This window comes from Xiphophorus couchianus, chromosome 12 (genome assembly GCF_001444195.1).
Source record: "Xiphophorus couchianus chromosome 12, X_couchianus-1.0, whole genome shotgun sequence".
Lineage (NCBI taxonomy): Eukaryota > Metazoa > Chordata > Actinopteri > Cyprinodontiformes > Poeciliidae > Xiphophorus > Xiphophorus couchianus.
The window spans coordinates 17222639-17240735 of record NC_040239.1 but is presented as its reverse complement, the minus strand read 5'-3'; the positions used below and the strand labels follow the sequence as shown (position 1 = coordinate 17240735).

Below are 18097 nucleotides of genomic sequence, written 5' to 3'. Positions count from 1 at the left end.
TTTGTGTCCAGGATGTGTGGGGTCTGCAGAGATGTTAGCTGCCCTTTGTTTGTGCAATTGTTGGATGGAGAGAATATATATAATCATACCAAGAAAGCATTTAAATAAGGTCTGGCCAGTCAGGGTATTTCAAATTTTGAACTAGAGATCTCAAATTCAGAGTAGCTGAGGTAATATGAAGTAGGTAAATCTTTTCTGCTGTCCAAATTGCTTTCTACAACATGGAGGGTCAGTTTTAGTCAGGGTGCTGTCAGATAAATGAAAAACTTAGCATAGTGACGCCCATACTGGAGAGGTGGCTCCAACAAATCCCTGGTGGAAGATGTGACGTCTTAGAGCCCAGCAGTATCTGCATTTTTACCTTGAAAATGAGATTAACAATGCTGGGAAAGGCGGGAAATAGAGCCTGGAAGTTCATGGAATAATATCATAAAGGTGCTTTGAAGCACAGTAACTTATTGCTTGTAAAGAGCCAAACCTCAACTGCACAGTTTCACTTTTCCAATCTCCCTCCCCTGAACCGTCAGGGTTCTGACAACACCTAAACGTCAGAGGGGGAAATACGAAATATATTTATAACAGTTAAACACAAGCAGATAACATCATCAACCGTTTATTTGTAAGATACGACAATGTGCAACAGTCACCTAATATTTAAATGTGAATTAAAGGAAAATCCGTTTATTTACGGATCAACTTCCGGAAGTCTTTATTTAGCTCCCCCCCCTCCTCCACCCCGCTACTGACACGTAAAATGGTTTAGTCCAACCTGGAACTGTCTATTATTTTCGGTAAAGACGACGCTTGCGGCTGATAAATCCGTTTCTGTGTCAGCAACAAATCTCCAGACAAACAGACGAGCTACCATTTTAAAGTCGGCTACTACGACATTTGCTTCGGTCGATATAATTGAGCAGTGAGAGTGTTTTCCTGCGCAGGACACCCCTGCTGCTGTTGCTAGGTGCTGCTCCTGGCACTTCCTTGTTCAAAAGTTTTATTTAGAGGAAGGCTCGCGGGCAGAAGTTGGTCACTGGACTGGGTGTCATTCCTGCTGTCAGCGATGGAGTTATGGCGCACATTTCGCTGTGATTAGCGTGTACCCGCCGCCGCTTCGATCATAGATGAAATACTCAGAGACTGTCAGTAGTGAAAGGCTCCAGAAAGAGGAAGATGTCCACGGCTAGCATTAGCGAAGACATCCGAGGGAAGTTTCCCCTTCATTCCACAGTTTGGGAGAACGACTACAGGAAATTGGAACAGCAAATACGATTACAACAGGTTTGTAGAAGCACCAAGTTAGCTGATAAGGCCTCAAAATGAAAGCAGATGCTAGTTGCTGGCTGTGTTTATAGCCTGTGAAAGTAGGCCGGGGGTGTTGACAGATGCTGTGCTGTCACACAGGAAAGTTACCTGATGACTGATCAGCTCACTCACAACATTAACTTGCTCAGAAAAACAGGAAGGAACAACAGGTGCGTCTTTGATTTGCAAGACGGATCGAAAAGTTCATATATTTCTGGAATTCAAAAGTGAAACTCGTATGGTATATTGATTAGTTACACGCACAGTGGTGTGTTGTTGTTCATTTGGAAATGGAAAAGTTTGTGGCTAACAGTTTAACGTTTGTTTTGAATATGAGAGTGATACGTTATGACCTGCAAAACATGGGAAAAACTGGTGACTTTAGAGTCCAGCTGTCATTGCTAAGAATGCTGGGCTCAAATAGTCCTCCATCCAAGCATATTTTTGGACGTTATATGGAAGGGAAAAACTCATTTCTTAAATCTATAAACTACTAATAACTGAAGTCTTGAGAGAATGTTCACCATTCAGTTTTTCATCTGCATCTGCAGTCAGTCCAACAGACTCCAGTGTATCTAGGACATGGACTATAGCTATTGCATTTCTTGTACTAAGCACTTCACAATATTAGAGACGTATTACCAGAGGTGAAGATAAAAAACACTGGACTGTTCTGTACTCAGGGGACCAAAGTTTTCTTTTTAGATGAAAATAAATGTTGTATTTTATTTGTAAATCAAGATCTCAACATCTGGTGGAAGAATGGAAAACTACACAATCCAAGTTTCTAGGGGGTCTATGTCATCTGATGATATTGGTTCAGTGTGTTTTATCAAGTTTAAATGCAGTTGCCTGCCATAAATTTTTTAGCATTTTATATTTCCCTCTCGTGACGAGCTTTAGCAAGATTCAGATTAAAATTTTCCTTCCGAACTTTGCATCCACCTACATTTCACCACTAGCTCCATTGACATGAAACTATCGTTTGCAGTCTGTAATTAATGATTAAAGAAAATAAGTTTCATCCAGAAGTCATAGACATTTGTTACACTCAACATATCGAATGTATAATAAACATGTCAAGACATAACATTGGATAAAGATGACAAAAATACTTTAGATATAAAAAAAGAAATGATTACAAATAAAAATGTTTCTTCAGTTACTGTGCCTCTGAGTTGATTTAAGACAGACTTTTTACAGAGGGACTTTGGCACCTCCAACCAATGACTGCATGTCAATTACAGCGTGACTAATAAAACCTGTTGCTTGTGTGGTGGTGCAGGTTTGCGTAATTATCAACCGCTGCCAAAATTAGTATATACAACCGCACAGGGATGTCATTCAGGTAAATGTGACCTGTTGTTGTGACCCTCTTCGAGTGTTTACCTGTGCTGTATGACGTAATTTCTGTACTTGTAATGTTTATTGTATGTTTTTTTTGTTTTGTTTTTTCTCAGAATGACATCGAGGCCGTTGATCCCCGGGGTCGAACACCTTTGCACCTGGCCGTGTCCCTCGGACACCTGGAGTTGGTCAGAGTTCTTCTGAGACACGGTGCTTCAGTGACTAAAGAAAATGCCAAGCATTGGACAGGTTAGCCTGCTGCATATCAGCCAAGTAGGGCTATAAAACACCGTCCTTCATCTTCTCTTATATGTGGTATATTCATGTCAGTTTCATGGTTATTTTATCTCCTAAATCCCCTCCTCATCTGTTGCTAATGGACTTTCTTGTAGATGCTTAACATACTCCCTCAGTTACAGTAAAACACTCACCACCAACATTACTGAGGTTTTTAAACGGATCATTGCAATACCAGAGGGACCGATGCTGATACTTTAACAGGCATTGTGGTTTCCATGCTCTTCTGTGTATTGGTGCAGTGCTGCAGGAAGCTGTCAGCACTGGAGACCCAGAGATGGTTCAGTTAGTGCTTCAGCGTAGAGACTACCTCAAAGCCTCCACTGCTCTGGGAGGAGTGCCTGAGCTGCTGTTGAAGATCAAGGAGGTTTTTATTTAGATTTTTTTTTTCAACAGAATATTTGTAAATCTGGAAACGTTTAGAATAAAAAATGACCTTGCTTTTTTTCCCCCACCAGTCTCCAGACTTCTACATGGAAATGAAATGGGAATTCACCAGCTGGAGTAAGTGGGGAATTTTGTGTGCATGTGTGTGTGTGTTTTATGTTAATTATAAAGGCACAGGCATGTTTTTCCCTAATGCTCAAGCATCCAGAGCTTTTTGCATAAAGGTTTCATCAGGTCGTACAGGCAAAACAACATACCTGCCTCTGCTGTTTCTGTTTAGCTAAGCGTCACATTTTTTCCTCTGTTCGTGTCGTTGCTTCAGTCCCTCTTCTGTCCCGGATATGTCCAAGTGACGTTTGTCGCATTTGGAAGAGCGGTGCCAGCCTTCGAGTTGACGCCACCCTTCTGGGCTTTGACAACATGACCTGGATCAGAGGCCGAAGGAGTTACATCTTCAAAGGAGATGGTGTGTGTGTGTTTTAAACTCCTATGTAAAGACGCTTTCTAAGGTGTTTAAGCATAAAAAACATTTTTCTTTTTTATGTCCCACAGATTCCCATGCAGAGTTAATGGAGGTGAACCACGATGATGGCGTCGTCGACACTGAGCGCTTCAACATATCCCAAGAAATGGAAGACGTCACGTTGGAGTCGATGCAGCCAGCTGAACAGGAAGTCGCCAAAAGATTGACGACATCTATTGTCAACACCTACTTGGACACAAAGGATATTGCTTTTGAAAGGCGAGATTTCTTTCTGGTTGCCATCAGTCACAACACAAATAGCTCCAATGCTCTTTAATCTCTTTTACTGTCAGCTAATGTTTGTCTCTAATTAGGTCTGTGTTCAGCAAGATTAGTACTCATCTCATGGTAACAATTTCTAGAATCTCTGCAGAATTTATTTCTAATATCTGTATACACACCGACTTGAATGTGAGGATATATTTACCTCTTATCATTGGTGCTAAATTCAGTTTTGCCAGACCCATTCAAGAGAGATGAATTGCATTAAAATTCTTATGTAAAAAAAATGTATGTATTTAATTGATCAAAATTAATGCATTAAAGTTCCAGTCTTATTGGTTTTGCCTGAACTGTGGAAAACTATTCAAGCTCAGCCAGAATGGGTGGAGAGCATCTCTGAATTTGTTTTCTCAATTCAACTTGGGTCTGAGCTTTGACTTTGCTGTTTTATCAATATGAATAAGGTCTGAATTAAACTATTTGATTGTCGCTGTGACTATAGATAAAGTAGTTGGAAAACACTGTTATTTTTAATAAAAATGTCCAGGGATTAGAAATCCTTTTGGAAAGCGCTGCTCCATCACAGTTTATTATTTTCTCTGCACTGTAAAGAGTTGTTCGAAGATGGCAAAAAAATTCTCTATGATGTTGCTTTGTTTTCTCAAATACTTTTTGTTTTTTTTCCCAACAGATGCAAATCTGGGATTTTAGGTTGGAGAACAGACAAAACCGAAGCAGTCAATGGATTTGAAGCAAAGGTTTGAGAAAGTTACATGGCTGACATTTACAAAAAACAAACTCCCTATCCACTAGCACCTGTACAGCCGGTCATTTGGATTTGTGCTTTATTTTCTTTCAGGTTTTTAGTGTGAACAATGTAAACGTGGTCATCAGGACAAGGACAGAGCATTTAACAGATGAGGAGAAAACCAGGATTAAAAGTAGGCGGAGAACATTTCTCTTACTTGAGTTTAGTTTCTCCAGACCTGTAAATTCACATGTAACCGTTCTATTCATAGGTGAAAGGAATGTTTTGGAGTCTTTGCTGGGGACTGTGGAGCAGCACATAAGTGCCCAGGGGGTAAGATGCTCATTTCAGTATCAATTAAAGATCAAATTATTTGTTTCGCCTCTCAGTTAATGGCTCATTTTAGTTTGTTACTCCAATTTGCAGAACTTAACTCTGGAGTATGCCACAGCCACAAACCCCACTGCGATCACTCCAGAGGAATATTTTAATCCCGACTTTGACCTGGGTAACAGGGACATTGGTCGTCCCATCGAACTGACGATTCGTACACAAAAGTAAGAATTTCTGTTTTTATTGTGCAGTCTTCATCAGGCCGGGTGCATGTTTAATGAATGTCTTCTGTAATGTTCATCCACTTAGGTTCAGAGGAACACTGTGGATGAGTGAGGAGCATCCTCTGTCCCTGGTGGAGCAGGTGACCCCCATCATCGACCTCATGGCTCGAACCAGTTCCCATTTTGCACGATTAAGAGACTTTGTAACCCTGAAGTTTCCCCCTGGATTTCCTGTTAAAATAGGTATAAACCAATACATCCTTTCTTCTTTTTTTTTCTTTTTATAAAATTAGCATTTTAAAGATTTTTTTTTATCTTCTCAGAGATTCCCCTGTTTCATGTGCTGAATGCCAGGATTACATTTGGTAATGTAAACAAATGTCCCACTGAAGAGGAAGCAGCAGCCACTCCGACATCTTTGGAAGAAAATGATGAAGTAGCCACAGGTAGCAACGCAGCCACAACATTTGTTGTCTTAAAAAAAACAACAAAAAGACTCCATGTTCCTAACTCCTTAGCGTCTTGTTCTCCATTCGGTTCTGCCCTCCTTCCACAGCTACAACTCCATTTCAGGTGTGTCCCTCGGTTTTCGAAGTACCTCTGAATTATCACCGCAGAGGGGGCAGCCGCCACACCCCCATGTCCAACAATGATGATGAACTTCTGCAGTATGCCATCCATCAGAGCCTCCTGGACTCACAAAGAGGCTCAGGCGAGGTCAGAGCAGCAGCACATCATATTTTCCACTGCTTATTCTCTAACGTTGCTCCTTTCTAAATATCCCTCTTGTTTGTGTGTTTTTATAGGTGAGCTGGGATGATGCTAATGGAGAATTTCCACATGCAATGACAGGCAGCCATAGCGATGGGTAGGTCCAGGCCTTTTCACTAAATACATTGCCTTGCAAAAGCATGCTTACGGTTTTTTCAAATAAAGATTTGAAAAGTGTGGCATACATTTCAAATCAGCCCACTTCAGTGGGCAGTTAATAACTGCAAGGTGACCGCTTGTATGTCTTCATAACTACTAGTAAAATTTACTTGAGTAACATTTTGGAAAAAAATGTAACATTTCGGAGTAGTTCTGTTCTAACAAAGCATATTGACTGCAAGTATTAGTTTTGTATTTTTTATGATGTAGAAAAGTGCTTTCTGAATCTTATTTTGTGATTATGCTATTTGTTTATATTTTATTTATTTATGTCATGTTAGTCTTTAAAATACTAGGTGCTGGACATACTGTATGTATAACATTTTTGTCTGTCTGATGATGACATCACTTTAACTTAATGAATCAAATGTTCTGATCAGTTACTCAGTACTTTAGCAGCCCTCTAACTAAGACACTTTTTACATGAGAAAAATACGATGCAGTGGTGCTACTGCATTGAGTACAACTTTTGGCTGCTCCACCCACCTTCTCTGTTGCTTAGTAAAGGCAACAGCTCAGGGTTGAATCTGTCTTCTTTCTTTCAATCTTATTCCAGAAGTATCCCTGAAGGGTTGCTGGTGGAAGTTGGAAACAGCGTCAGTCCCGTGAGCTCTCCCTCCGCTTCCAGCCACGACTCGGACCTCCACCTGGCCATGGAGCTCTCAGCTCGAGCTCAAGAAGAGGTTGAGAGGAAGAGGAAGCAGGAGGATGAGGAGCTAGAGCGGATACTGCAGCTGTCGCTCACTGAGAAGTGAAAAGGAGAAGGAGGGAATTTTAAAACGACGTTCCTGGAACCAGAAGTAACCACCACACCTCAGTGTTTCCTTCCTAACCTCTCTAAATCCACCTATGCAACCACTGATTTTCATTTTTGCTGTAACAGACTTGGACCCATACAAGCAATAAAAACTCTCCATTATTTTTCAATAGATATTTTTAAGAAGAACTTTTTCTTTCCTATATTCCTTCAAGTGGACATCTTGTCACTACTTACTTACTTCAGACTGTTGAGGTACTTTAGTCCTTTAGTTATTTTTGTTTACTATTCAGACTCACAACAGCATTCACATTCGTTAATCATTATTGTTTGGATTGGGGTTAAATTACAGTTAAGTTCTTGAGTTAGCTTCAAATGTTTCTTTGTGCTGAGATGTCACACTTTATGCCACCACAGCCCTTGTTTTGTTTCGTTTTTTCTTAACATGTAAAGTCAGATTTCTTCTAAAAGCCTAGCACATCAAATTATTTTGATCACTGCAAACGTAAAGCAGCAAGCTTGAGTATTATTGCAAGTCTTCCTGCAGAGTTGCTTCTCAAAAATATGTTTGGCTCATCAAATAAGAAAAATCTCAGGGTTCCAACTTTCTAGATTTTTTTTTTTTCTTCCAACATTTATTTATGAGATTCAGAGCTGTTGTAGCCTGGTAAATGTTTCTGATGCAAACGGTATTTCTCATGCATATCATTCTGTGCTAACACCTAAAAATGGAAAATTCATGGAGCCATTTCTGAATGCATTTAGATCTATGTTGTGAATGTACAGGACTGCAGGTGGTTGAACAAACGCATGTTGCCATGGGAAATGTTTTTAAAGTAACTGCATGGTGACAAATCTGTACTGCAGCCAGGCCTAGACTTGGCTTGAGGTAATAAAGTAATTATTTTTGTAACCTGTCACTGAGCGCAGCTTCAACTCCCTTCAGAAATGCAATAACAGAGACCGGTCTTATCTGTGAGTCGTTGCAGTAACCGATGTAGCAGCATTTACCTTCTCCAACCATGAACTGGAGGCGTCACAGACTCCAGCATGATTAAGAGTAGCAGCTTCAGCATGTGCCAAGGATCACTTTGCTCTGAAAATGCCTGAGGGGCCGAGGTATAGTAAAGTTCATGGAGTGCCACTAAGACAAAAAAAATTCTAATGTTTTTTTAAGATGTGTTTTTTTAATGTGATGAGATGAAAATGCTTTTGGTTTGTACCAGAGTGATGCAGAGTAACATGAATTAACCACTAAAGTTGATTTCACTGACAGCCAACCATTTTTTTAAAGGTCCCCTTTGTTGCTATGATTCAACTAACTGTAATGGATCAATTTGCCAAACTGGTGAAAAGTCAACTTTGTGAAGGCTAGCTAATATTGATGCAGATCTCTGCAATGCAATGTGTGAGCAAAGATGTTTTCTAAAAAAAAAAAAAAAAAGGTGAGTTTTGAAAATGTCTGAAAATGTTCTAAAATAAAAGCACTTTATTTCCATGAGGACTAAACTTGTTTTTTTTTTCTTTCCTAAGTTAGCAACTTAAAAACAATCCATGACAATGTTGATAATTTCAGGGGAAAAAAAGGTTTATTTTTTTGTTTCTCTTATTCATTCTTTTCTCAATTAAGTTTTTAACTGGCTCAGTATAATAAAAGTCTATTTAAGTCTCATATCTTCAGCCTGAACCTGGTCAGCAGTGTGAAGTGCAGATCCTTACAGTAGCTTTCTCTTAATCATTTTCACTTGTAGTCTCCACCACTACAGACTTCAAAGTTTTACAGATTTGATGTGACAGACAAAGTGGTTCATCAGCTGTGAAGAACGCTTTCTAACTTTAAAAAATTATTTGATGGACCCAGTTAATAGAGTCCACCTGTGTTTTATTTATTCTCAGATTAAATCTCATTCTCAAACCTAAATAAATGGCAATCCCAGAAGGAAGCCTGTTAAAGGGGGCAGTCGTCTTGAGGTGGAGGCTAATCTTTCACCATAAACACACACCAAGAACTACGTAAAATGGAATGATTTAGATCGATACATATCCAATCATGACAGCCTGAAGTCCAGTCCAAAAAAATTATATTCACAGATATCCCAAAATAGTTGCGGCCCACAGGCTATTGATTTAATAAAACAAATAGCTAAGAACACCATCATTTTCTCTTTCATATTACTCTTACACACTACTTTGTGTCACATAAAACCCTAGTAGAAGACACAAATGCTTGTGGTCATAGTGTTTTAAAAAACAAAACAAGTTCCATATGGTTAAAAGCCACGTAAAATTTACTGTAGATATCTTTTTCTGCAATATTTATTTTGTTAGTGCACAGTCTCACAAGATTGAACAGAAAAGATTTTTTACAGTTTAATGAATTAGTAATAAACACATTTCAACATAGCACATAAAGAAGCACTGATCACTGTGGTTGGTAATTTGTAAAAAAAAAAAAAAATTCTCAGATGTGTCATGGCAAATCCAATATAAAGAGGATAATCCAACTTTAAAGCTATGTAAAATCTTTTTATTTCTCAGAATTTTAGAGATGTATCTTTTTGTTTTTCTTAATGAGAGTGAGAAATAAACATTTTTTTCTACTTGGCCAGAATTTTTAAGAAGGTTAAAATAAATAAATTCACATGTTTCCACACTTTTAATCATAAAACAAATTAAAAAACTTTTGTGGACAGCAGAAAATGAGTTAAAATCATTAAATCATTGGATTCATAGCTGCTTATCAAGCCAGTCATCAAAATTCATTGGCCATAATTTCTGGTTATAGTTAACATGGCCTTTCTTCTTATTAGTCCTATAATCACATATGAATCTAATCTAATTTCTTAAATTTCAGTGCCTTTTATGAGCAAAACAATTACAAAATCCCATATTATGTCACCTATATAAAGGTAGGGCTAAACCACTAAAAGTTTTTGCCCAATTACTTCTACAGTCCCAAAACCTTTTAATGAGGCAACAGAGAAATAAAATAACAGAGTAAGTTTTTCCTGAAGCTCCATGGAGTATAGCATAGACCCTCCCCCACATGTTGCTTTTCACTGCCAATCTGCTGTAAAATAGAACGTTTTTTTTTTTTTTTTTGCAATAGGTGAATCTCACAAAGGTCCATAGTTATTATTTTTGCAAAATTAACGCATTTTCTTAACAGGAGTAAGAACTTGACATATTTCTGGCCACAGGTTCAAATATTCAACACCATAATTTCTGAGCCACTTCATGATCATTTGTGCCTTGTGGCACGGTGCTCCGTCATGTTGGAAAACATCCTGATTATCATCGAAATGTGCTTGGAATGCTGGAAGGAGGACAATATTATGATCTGTCACAGCTGACACAATATAATGCTGATCATGACACCACTTCTGCTTTCTTCTCTGGACTAAAGATTTTCCAGATTTCGTAGACAAGATGGATCCATGAGAGAAAATAGTTTTGTTCCAGTCCTGTGGAGTCCATTCCTTGTACTTCCTGTTGAAACCCAGTCTGCCTTGATGTTTTCCTTGGACCAAAGCAGCTTCTTTGCAGCCATACTTGTTACAAGGTCGTTATCCAACAGTCTTTGTCTCACAGTGCATGCAAACATGCTCACACCCATCTGCTGCCAATTTTGAGCAAGCTCTACACTGGTAGCAACACCACCCTGTGGTGTACCTTTGAGGAGGAAACCCTTGCTTGATAATCTTTGATATCCTTATGTCTTCTTTGATGTAGTTCAATCTGTCAGCTTGAACTTTTTGAAAATAAGCAAAAATGTTTTTTTCAAGCTGAATATTTGAGGCAGCAATTTCCTTGAATGTGAGCCTGTTTTGATAGGGAGTGATGACGGCTTCACTTTAACCATTGCTAAAACTGGCGGATACAGATGTTAGGTGCATATATTTTCCGCTTTTACTACAATCTGCAAATAAATGTGTCATTTTTAGCTGTTCAGTCGCAGCATATTTTATTTTAGGCTTCCAAGTCTAACAGAAGGTGTCGCTGCTGATAGCTGCCTGGCTGTACTGCCATCTGCTGGGCTCTACTCGCAATGCAGCTTGTACCAGAAGATAACCCTCACAGTTGATGTTTGTGTCCAGTTTCAGCGACGAGTCAGAGGTTTGTAGACACAGACAGCCATGATGATCATCAGCAGCAGCAGAACAGCGAGGACACTCCCCAATGTCACTGTCAAGCAGCAAAACACAGATCAGCAACAACATAGCTCGCCATGGGATGGCGCAATGCTCAATATTAGGACAACAGGACTAAAGCATAAAAACCAAACCGAATGGGAGAATTCCAGTGACAATTCACAAACTGGTTTCCAGTTAAACACCAGGACTCACCTAGATTCTGCTTCTGCAGGACCACATAAGGCCTCTCAGTCAGGTTGGATTCGTCCTGAGCGCTAGTTATCACACTATAACATAATATTACAGCCTGTGGGATGAGATGCAGCATCATGTTGTTCATGGATGAAGGTGGAGGATGATGATCATGAGGAGAGGCGTTTTGCTTCCGCTACTGCAGGGTCCTAAAGCCACTGGGTTGTTATACTGGGAAGATTTGGTTTACTATCTCACCATTTTAGAAACTTGATACTATTTTGCACAATTGACTTGTTACAACATCATCAAATGATGAAAACAATTCCAAAGTTTGATTTAAAATATACATCATATATACAGTACAGATCAAACGTTTGGACACATATTTGTGTCCAAACTTTTGGTCTGTACTGTATATATATATATATATATATATATATATATATATATATATATTCTGAATAAAAAAATGAAATGTATAAATGTTTTTGTAACTCAGGCCCCCAGAAAATTATTTTCTTTGGTAACTAGAAGTTTTGCACTTTTCAATTTCAATTAATATGTTCTTTATGCTTCAACCTAAACAGTTACAGACTAAATATTATTTCATTTTAAAGTAATTTGAACTGTTTTGAACAATGTTAACACAAAATCTTGAAAAAAAACAACCATTTTGCAATTTATAGGTTGTTCATATGCCACTGGCATTTTATAATCTGCAAAACCTTCATAGAAATTTTAGAAGTTGCCTTTCTAGACACATGTTGTACTTTCTGGAACTTACCAAGCACTTTTAAAGAACGTTCCTGCGGAAACAAGTAGTATATGGAACCGATATGCTACTGGAGGTTCCCCTAAGCTTATCTGGTAGCATCCTGGAACTACATGCTGTAATGTAAAGCAGCTTTGACAAGATAATTTCTTGGAATTTACCATCAATTACTTTTAGTTTAGTTTACTTTTACTTACAGTTTAACACTTTCTTGGAGCTTTCAGGAAATTTACTGGGTATTTTCAAGAAACCAGGTTATATTACAACCTGGCATAATGGGGTATTATCCTGGAAACTGGGGGTCACTACTGACTGAGGTCCTTTAGGAACGAAACTGTATTATGAGGTTACCTGTCAACATATTCTAATTGTTGCACTAAGCAGTAATATTGGATGTTCATTCAAGAATCATATCAATCTACTGATTGAATACAGGTAGATCATCTCTGTTTTGTAATCTTCAAGAGGTACAGTTACATTTACAGAATGAACCGTTTAATCCTGTTCCTGCTGTAAACTGTAAATTACTCAGAAAACCTTATTAAAAGACTAAGAAATTATACAAACATGAACACATTAAAGAAGAAACAGGATTGTTTTGACAGCTTTACTGATGACAACTTTACAATGGCAGAAATAAAACCATAAAAAATACTCTGTGGGATATTTTACTTTTCATTGTCTAGATCAGATACAAAATATTTCTACACATTCAAAGATTCATGGATTACAGAAAAAGCAGCTCTTTAGTTTGATGCTAAAAAGTTTTAAGCAAATCCTAAGCTTTGAATAAAGATTTACCTGCTCTGACTGATCAGTTGAAAACAGAGGAAACTACCATAGTATTTCATCTCGCATTTGTTAGTTTAATTAATACAAAACTCAAATCCAAACAATACAGTAAGTAATGAGAGAGGAGGATCATCCCCTTGCAGATTTCTCCCCTCTACAGATCACCCTCTAAAACTCGATAACTACTCTAACTGATATGGGGTAGAATCCAATGAAAAAAAACAAGAGGTACACAGAGAGAAAGAAAAGTATAACAAATGTAGGGTCATCAAAAGTACCGCTACAAATGTTAAGCAACTGTGGTGGAAATTTTCACTGTCAATTTACTGTTCAAGAAGTTCTCCCAAAGCTCCAAAGTGCTTTGGGTTGATTATGCAGCAGAAGTGGGATTTTTTTTTTCTCTACAAAAAGACTTCAACAACCTTTGAAGAGCACATTTACTTCTGCTTTGTCCAATATTGATTGACTAAAGACAAGTGGGGAAACTCCAAAACCACCCAAGGACTTTAATCCTCCCACCACACTTTACTCCTCCAAGACAGATTCTCCAGAGAAACGTCCATGTTCTCCTCTTTAGAGACCAGAGAAATCCTGTGAAACCACCATTCCACAGCTCTTCAAAGTTGTTTCCTCTGCTGTGTCCAATTAGATTGATTTGTCTCCAAGAAAAGAAAGCTTTATGTTTTGATCTTCTGGTGATATGCGTCACATTTTTACCATCACCAAGCTGAAACGATAACATTAAAGCATTTTCTTAATTTAGGATCAGATGTCATAACATAATTATTAGAAACATTGCATAGCCGACAGGAAAAACAGCAATCAAGACAGAAAAATAGAAGAATGGTTAATTTGTGTCATAAAACGCCAACAGAACCTCACAGAGAAGCACTGACTGGGTGACCTTGTAAAGATTTAAAATTCACAAGGTTGACCCTGTTTCTTCACAACCTCTGCAATCCTTTCTGGCATGCTAGATATAAACTTCTGAACCAAATCCCGGCTTAGAGTGAACCATTCTTGACGTATCAGAGTCTGGAGCTGCTCGCAGTTTGATGACTTCTGCTTGTCCACTCGTTTTTTGAGGAATGACCACAGGTTCTCCATGGGGTTGAGATCTGGAGAGTTTTCTGGCCACAGGTCCAAAACTTCAACCTCATGGTCTTTGAACCACTTGGTTATCACTTCTGCCTTGTGGCACGGTGCCCTGTCATGCTGGAAAAAATATTTTCCATCATCAAACTGCTCGTGTATTGTTGGAAGAAGCTGCTCCTGCAGGACGGTTTGATACCACTCTTCATCCATGAAGGTGTCCTTGGGTAAGACTGTGAGTGAACCCACTCCCTTGGATGAGAAGCAGCCCCACACATGCACCGCATCAGGATCCGTCACTGCTGGCATCATACAGGTCTCCTGGGAGGCCTCATCTTTTCTTCTTACTAATCCTTTTCCAGATGTTGCAAACAATCGGAAGGAAGACATGTCAGAGAAGATGACTCTGCACCAGTCCTCTGTGGTCCAGTCTATGTACTTCTGGCAGAACTCCAGTCTGCCCTGGGCCTTTTCCTCCGACAACAGTGGCTTCTTGGCGGCCCTTTTTCGTCTCCCTGCGCAAGCAGACGCACCCACTCCCACCTTCTGCAACTGTTGAGCGAGCTCTGCACCGGTGGCACTCTTCAGAAGAAGATCATCCTGGTTCTTGCTGGACAGTTTTGGACGCTCAACGCAATGCAAAACCCGCTTCACTGTGGACAGAGACACTTGCATTCCAGCAGTTTCCAGTTCCTGCCAGATTTGAACCTTGGTGGTTCCTGGATTGTCTTTGAACATCTTAACCAGTTTCAGTTCGTCTGAGTGGGAAAGCTTGGGCCTTCTCCCAGACCTGGGCAAAGTGCTGACGCACCCAAATAAATCATACTTGCGTATGATCGATTGAACGGATGATTTGGGAATCTGTAGCTCTTTAGAAATGGCTCCAAGAGACTTTCCTGACTTGTGCAGATCTACAATTCTCCTTCTCACATCCTCACTGAGTTCCTTGGACTTCCCCATTGCTCTGAGGGTCTAAATCTAATGAGTGCTGCCACAAGAATCCTTTTTATGCTGACTGAGGGGAACTGTATGTTTATTAAACCATTAAAATGCCTGAAAACCTAATTCATTTGGGCCAGGCTTCCAGGCAGCTGGCTGTGGCCCAGGGGTGCTGCCCTCAGCAGGCGTCTGAACACGTTGCAGGAGTGACTTTGCACCGGAAGAACCGCAAGCAGTCGGAGTCTGTTATTAGTGCAAATATTTGTGTCCAGTTTCAACGACGAGCCAGAGGTTTGTAGACACAGACAGCCATGATGATCATCAGCAGCAGCAGGACGGCGAGGACACTCCCCAACGTTACTGTGAAGCAGCAAAACACACGCACAGGTCAGCAACAACGCCTTAAAACACTTCATAGGATGCATTCACCGCTGCACGGCAGATCGGAACATGGCGATGTTACAGTAAAACGGAACAAAAGAACAAAAAGCAAACAGCGGCCCGGATGGCAGAGTTCCAGACCCAGTCCTCATACTGGTTTCCAGTGAAGCACCAGGACTCACCTAGGTTCTGCTTCTGCAGGACCGCATAAGGCTTTTGGTCACGTCGGAGGCGTCCTGAGCGCTGGTAATCACACTAAAACATGATATTACAGCCTGTGGGATGAGATGCAGGATCATGTTACAGGATGGAGGAAGAGGAGGAGAAGGAGGAGGAGGATGGGAGGCGTTTCTTCTTCCGCTTCATCAGGGTCCTAAAGCCACTGGGTTACTGCGCTGAGCAATGACGCCACCAAGGGGAAGCCAGAAAGGAGCGTCAGAAAAGTCTACCGAAAAATCAAAGCTGTTTTCTAAATCAGTCTTTTAAAAGGTAGCGTGGTTAAATGACTCCAGTTCAGCACAAAAAAAGGAAAATGGAAATAAAAGAAAGGTGGGACATACAAGTGTTTCTAATAAGATATTTGTACAACTCTTTTTATGTTCCAGATGATTTACATATCTACAAAAATGTGACTATCTGACAGATCGCTTTGCAAATTTCATTAAAGTAGCTTATATTTTTAGATTTTTCCATTGTTAAGCAAGTAAAAAATAAAAAAATAAAATATTTGAGCTGTTTTCAGTAATAGGGTTTTGTGTTTGTGTTGGAACAGAAAGGAAAAAAACCGTCCCCAAGGTATCATTTTAAGTCACTTTTCTCAAAAAACAAATACAGTGAAGCTTTTATTATTTTGAATCACATTTTTTTTATTACTACCATCAGCTGATCCTGTGTGCTTTACAACCACATATATGAATAAATAAGAGCAAAATACTGTAAAGAACCAGATTCAGTTAGCACAGTTATTCTTATATTTCACACAATTAAGGTACATGGAAAGAAAATGTAGGATGAACTGATTTTCTTTGACAGGAAATATATATAGGTATATACAGTATATATATATATAGCAAATAGAATATTCAATTTTATCTGATATATAAATTCATCAGTCAGCTCAGACTTATTTAGCTAATGTGGAAATATGACAAGTGGAAAGTAATGAGATTACCTGTAGCATCTTTCCTGTTTCTTATTTGTGCAATGTCAAAGTGCAATGAAGAACAGACCGACGGGTCAGGCTCCTTGAAGTTACATATTATATCGTCTCTCTGCATGTCTGATGGATAGGCGTGTCGACTTTTATTTTCTAACACAGAAGCCATAATTAACATCATGAAATGTCACTCACGGTAGACAGAGCTCCTTAAATAATGTCATTGCAACTAGAAAGCATGTAATTAATGCATAAAGTCAGAGGTCTGCTCTTAAATGAACGCATGCAGACACAGACACATATTCTGCTAATAAGTATCAGTTCTGACTTAATCAATCAAGGATGTGCATCTGATTGGGAAATAAGGTAAACAGGAGAAGGCACCCACAACAATTTGAATCTTATCTTGAAAGAAAGACAATATGTCAGTGTCTTCACCCTGATACACTGTACCTTCAAAAAGTAATCATATTCTTTAAGCTTTTCTGTATTTTGTCACATTACAACCACAAATGTCAGTGTATTTTAATAGCCTGGAACAAAGTGGTGCATATAGGTTTAAGGAACCGGTTCAGTGTTTTCTGTCTTTTAAAAAACAAAACAAAACAAAAAAAAAACAACAAATAAAAATCTAAAAGATGTGTCCTGCATTTGCACTCGGCTCACTTTACTCTGATACCCCTAAACAAAATCAGTTCAATAAGACATGCTTTTAGTTATCAGAGTCCTCCTGAGTTAATTTGATCACATTAGAAATCCAGCTGTTCTGTGAAGAACACAGCAGAGAGGTCAGGGAGGGAGGTGTAGAGAATATTAGGTTGCACTATAAGGAATTTTTGGGACTTTTGTGAAATTATCTTCTTGATTACATGAATGCACGAATAAATCATACAAGTCATAAAACCAAACCTTTCCACACAAATGCCAAAGAATAAAATAACATCTTTGAACATTTAGTTAGTAATCAACAATCTTGACTGTTTACACTATGACATATTGTTTCTGTCAGTTCTTGTCGTGTATTTCCTTGCTTTGCATTGTCATATGAGCAGCAGCATTTTTGTATATGCTGCATCAGGTTGATAAGGCAGGACTGTATTTTATAGTGTGTTTCTTTCATGTATCCATTGCGCTTGCCTGTTCTCGACTTCAATAGGCACAAAAGGGCTTTTATCTGCTCACCATGCTGCAGCCAGCAGCAGCTCATATGTCCTGAACTCTGTTGTTCTTGAAGAGATAAGCCCTGATGTGGACAGAATTTGACTGAAAACTTCAAATGTGAATGTTTGCAGAGATAATAGGATTATAGTTGTTTGAAAGTCTAATAGAAATATCCAAAGTTTAATACTGCTCTGTTTGCATGCTGTTTCTTATCTAAAATATTGTTTCAAGAGAGAAACATACATTAGGGAGTCATAAAAGGCTCTTCACAAATTTGTGGCCACAAATATCTACAACATTTACAACCACATTCTTGGTGTTTACTTATAATAATCATTAAAAACTTCCCACAACAGAGTTTGTATATGTTTATCTGAAATCTTAAAAGAATAAAAGAAACCAGACT

General features: G+C 38.9%; 1 protein-coding gene and 1 long non-coding RNA gene across 2 annotated transcripts; one reads left to right on the top strand and one right to left on the bottom strand.

Annotated features, from left to right (window-relative positions):
- Positions 1 to 762: 762 nt before the first annotated feature.
- ankrd13a (ankyrin repeat domain 13A) lies at positions 763 to 8568 on the top strand. Its single transcript, XM_028033992.1, has 15 exons — positions 763 to 1278; positions 2763 to 2898; positions 3189 to 3313; positions 3405 to 3450; positions 3656 to 3799; positions 3886 to 4075; positions 4770 to 4836; positions 4938 to 5019; positions 5098 to 5159; positions 5253 to 5383; positions 5469 to 5626; positions 5707 to 5829; positions 5940 to 6100; positions 6190 to 6251; positions 6870 to 8568. The coding sequence occupies exons 1-15, from the start codon at positions 1171 to 1173 to the stop codon at positions 7066 to 7068; spliced, it is 1794 nt and encodes a 597-aa protein (XP_027889793.1). The 5' UTR covers positions 763 to 1170; the 3' UTR covers positions 7069 to 8568.
- Positions 8569 to 8640: 72 nt separating this feature from the next.
- LOC114154676 (uncharacterized) lies at positions 8641 to 11579 on the bottom strand. Its single transcript, XR_003597596.1, has 2 exons — positions 11417 to 11579; positions 8641 to 11255 (listed from the first exon to the last, which is right to left on the bottom strand). It is a non-coding gene; the product is annotated as an uncharacterized LOC114154676 (long non-coding RNA).
- Positions 11580 to 18097: the final 6518 nt, after the last annotated feature.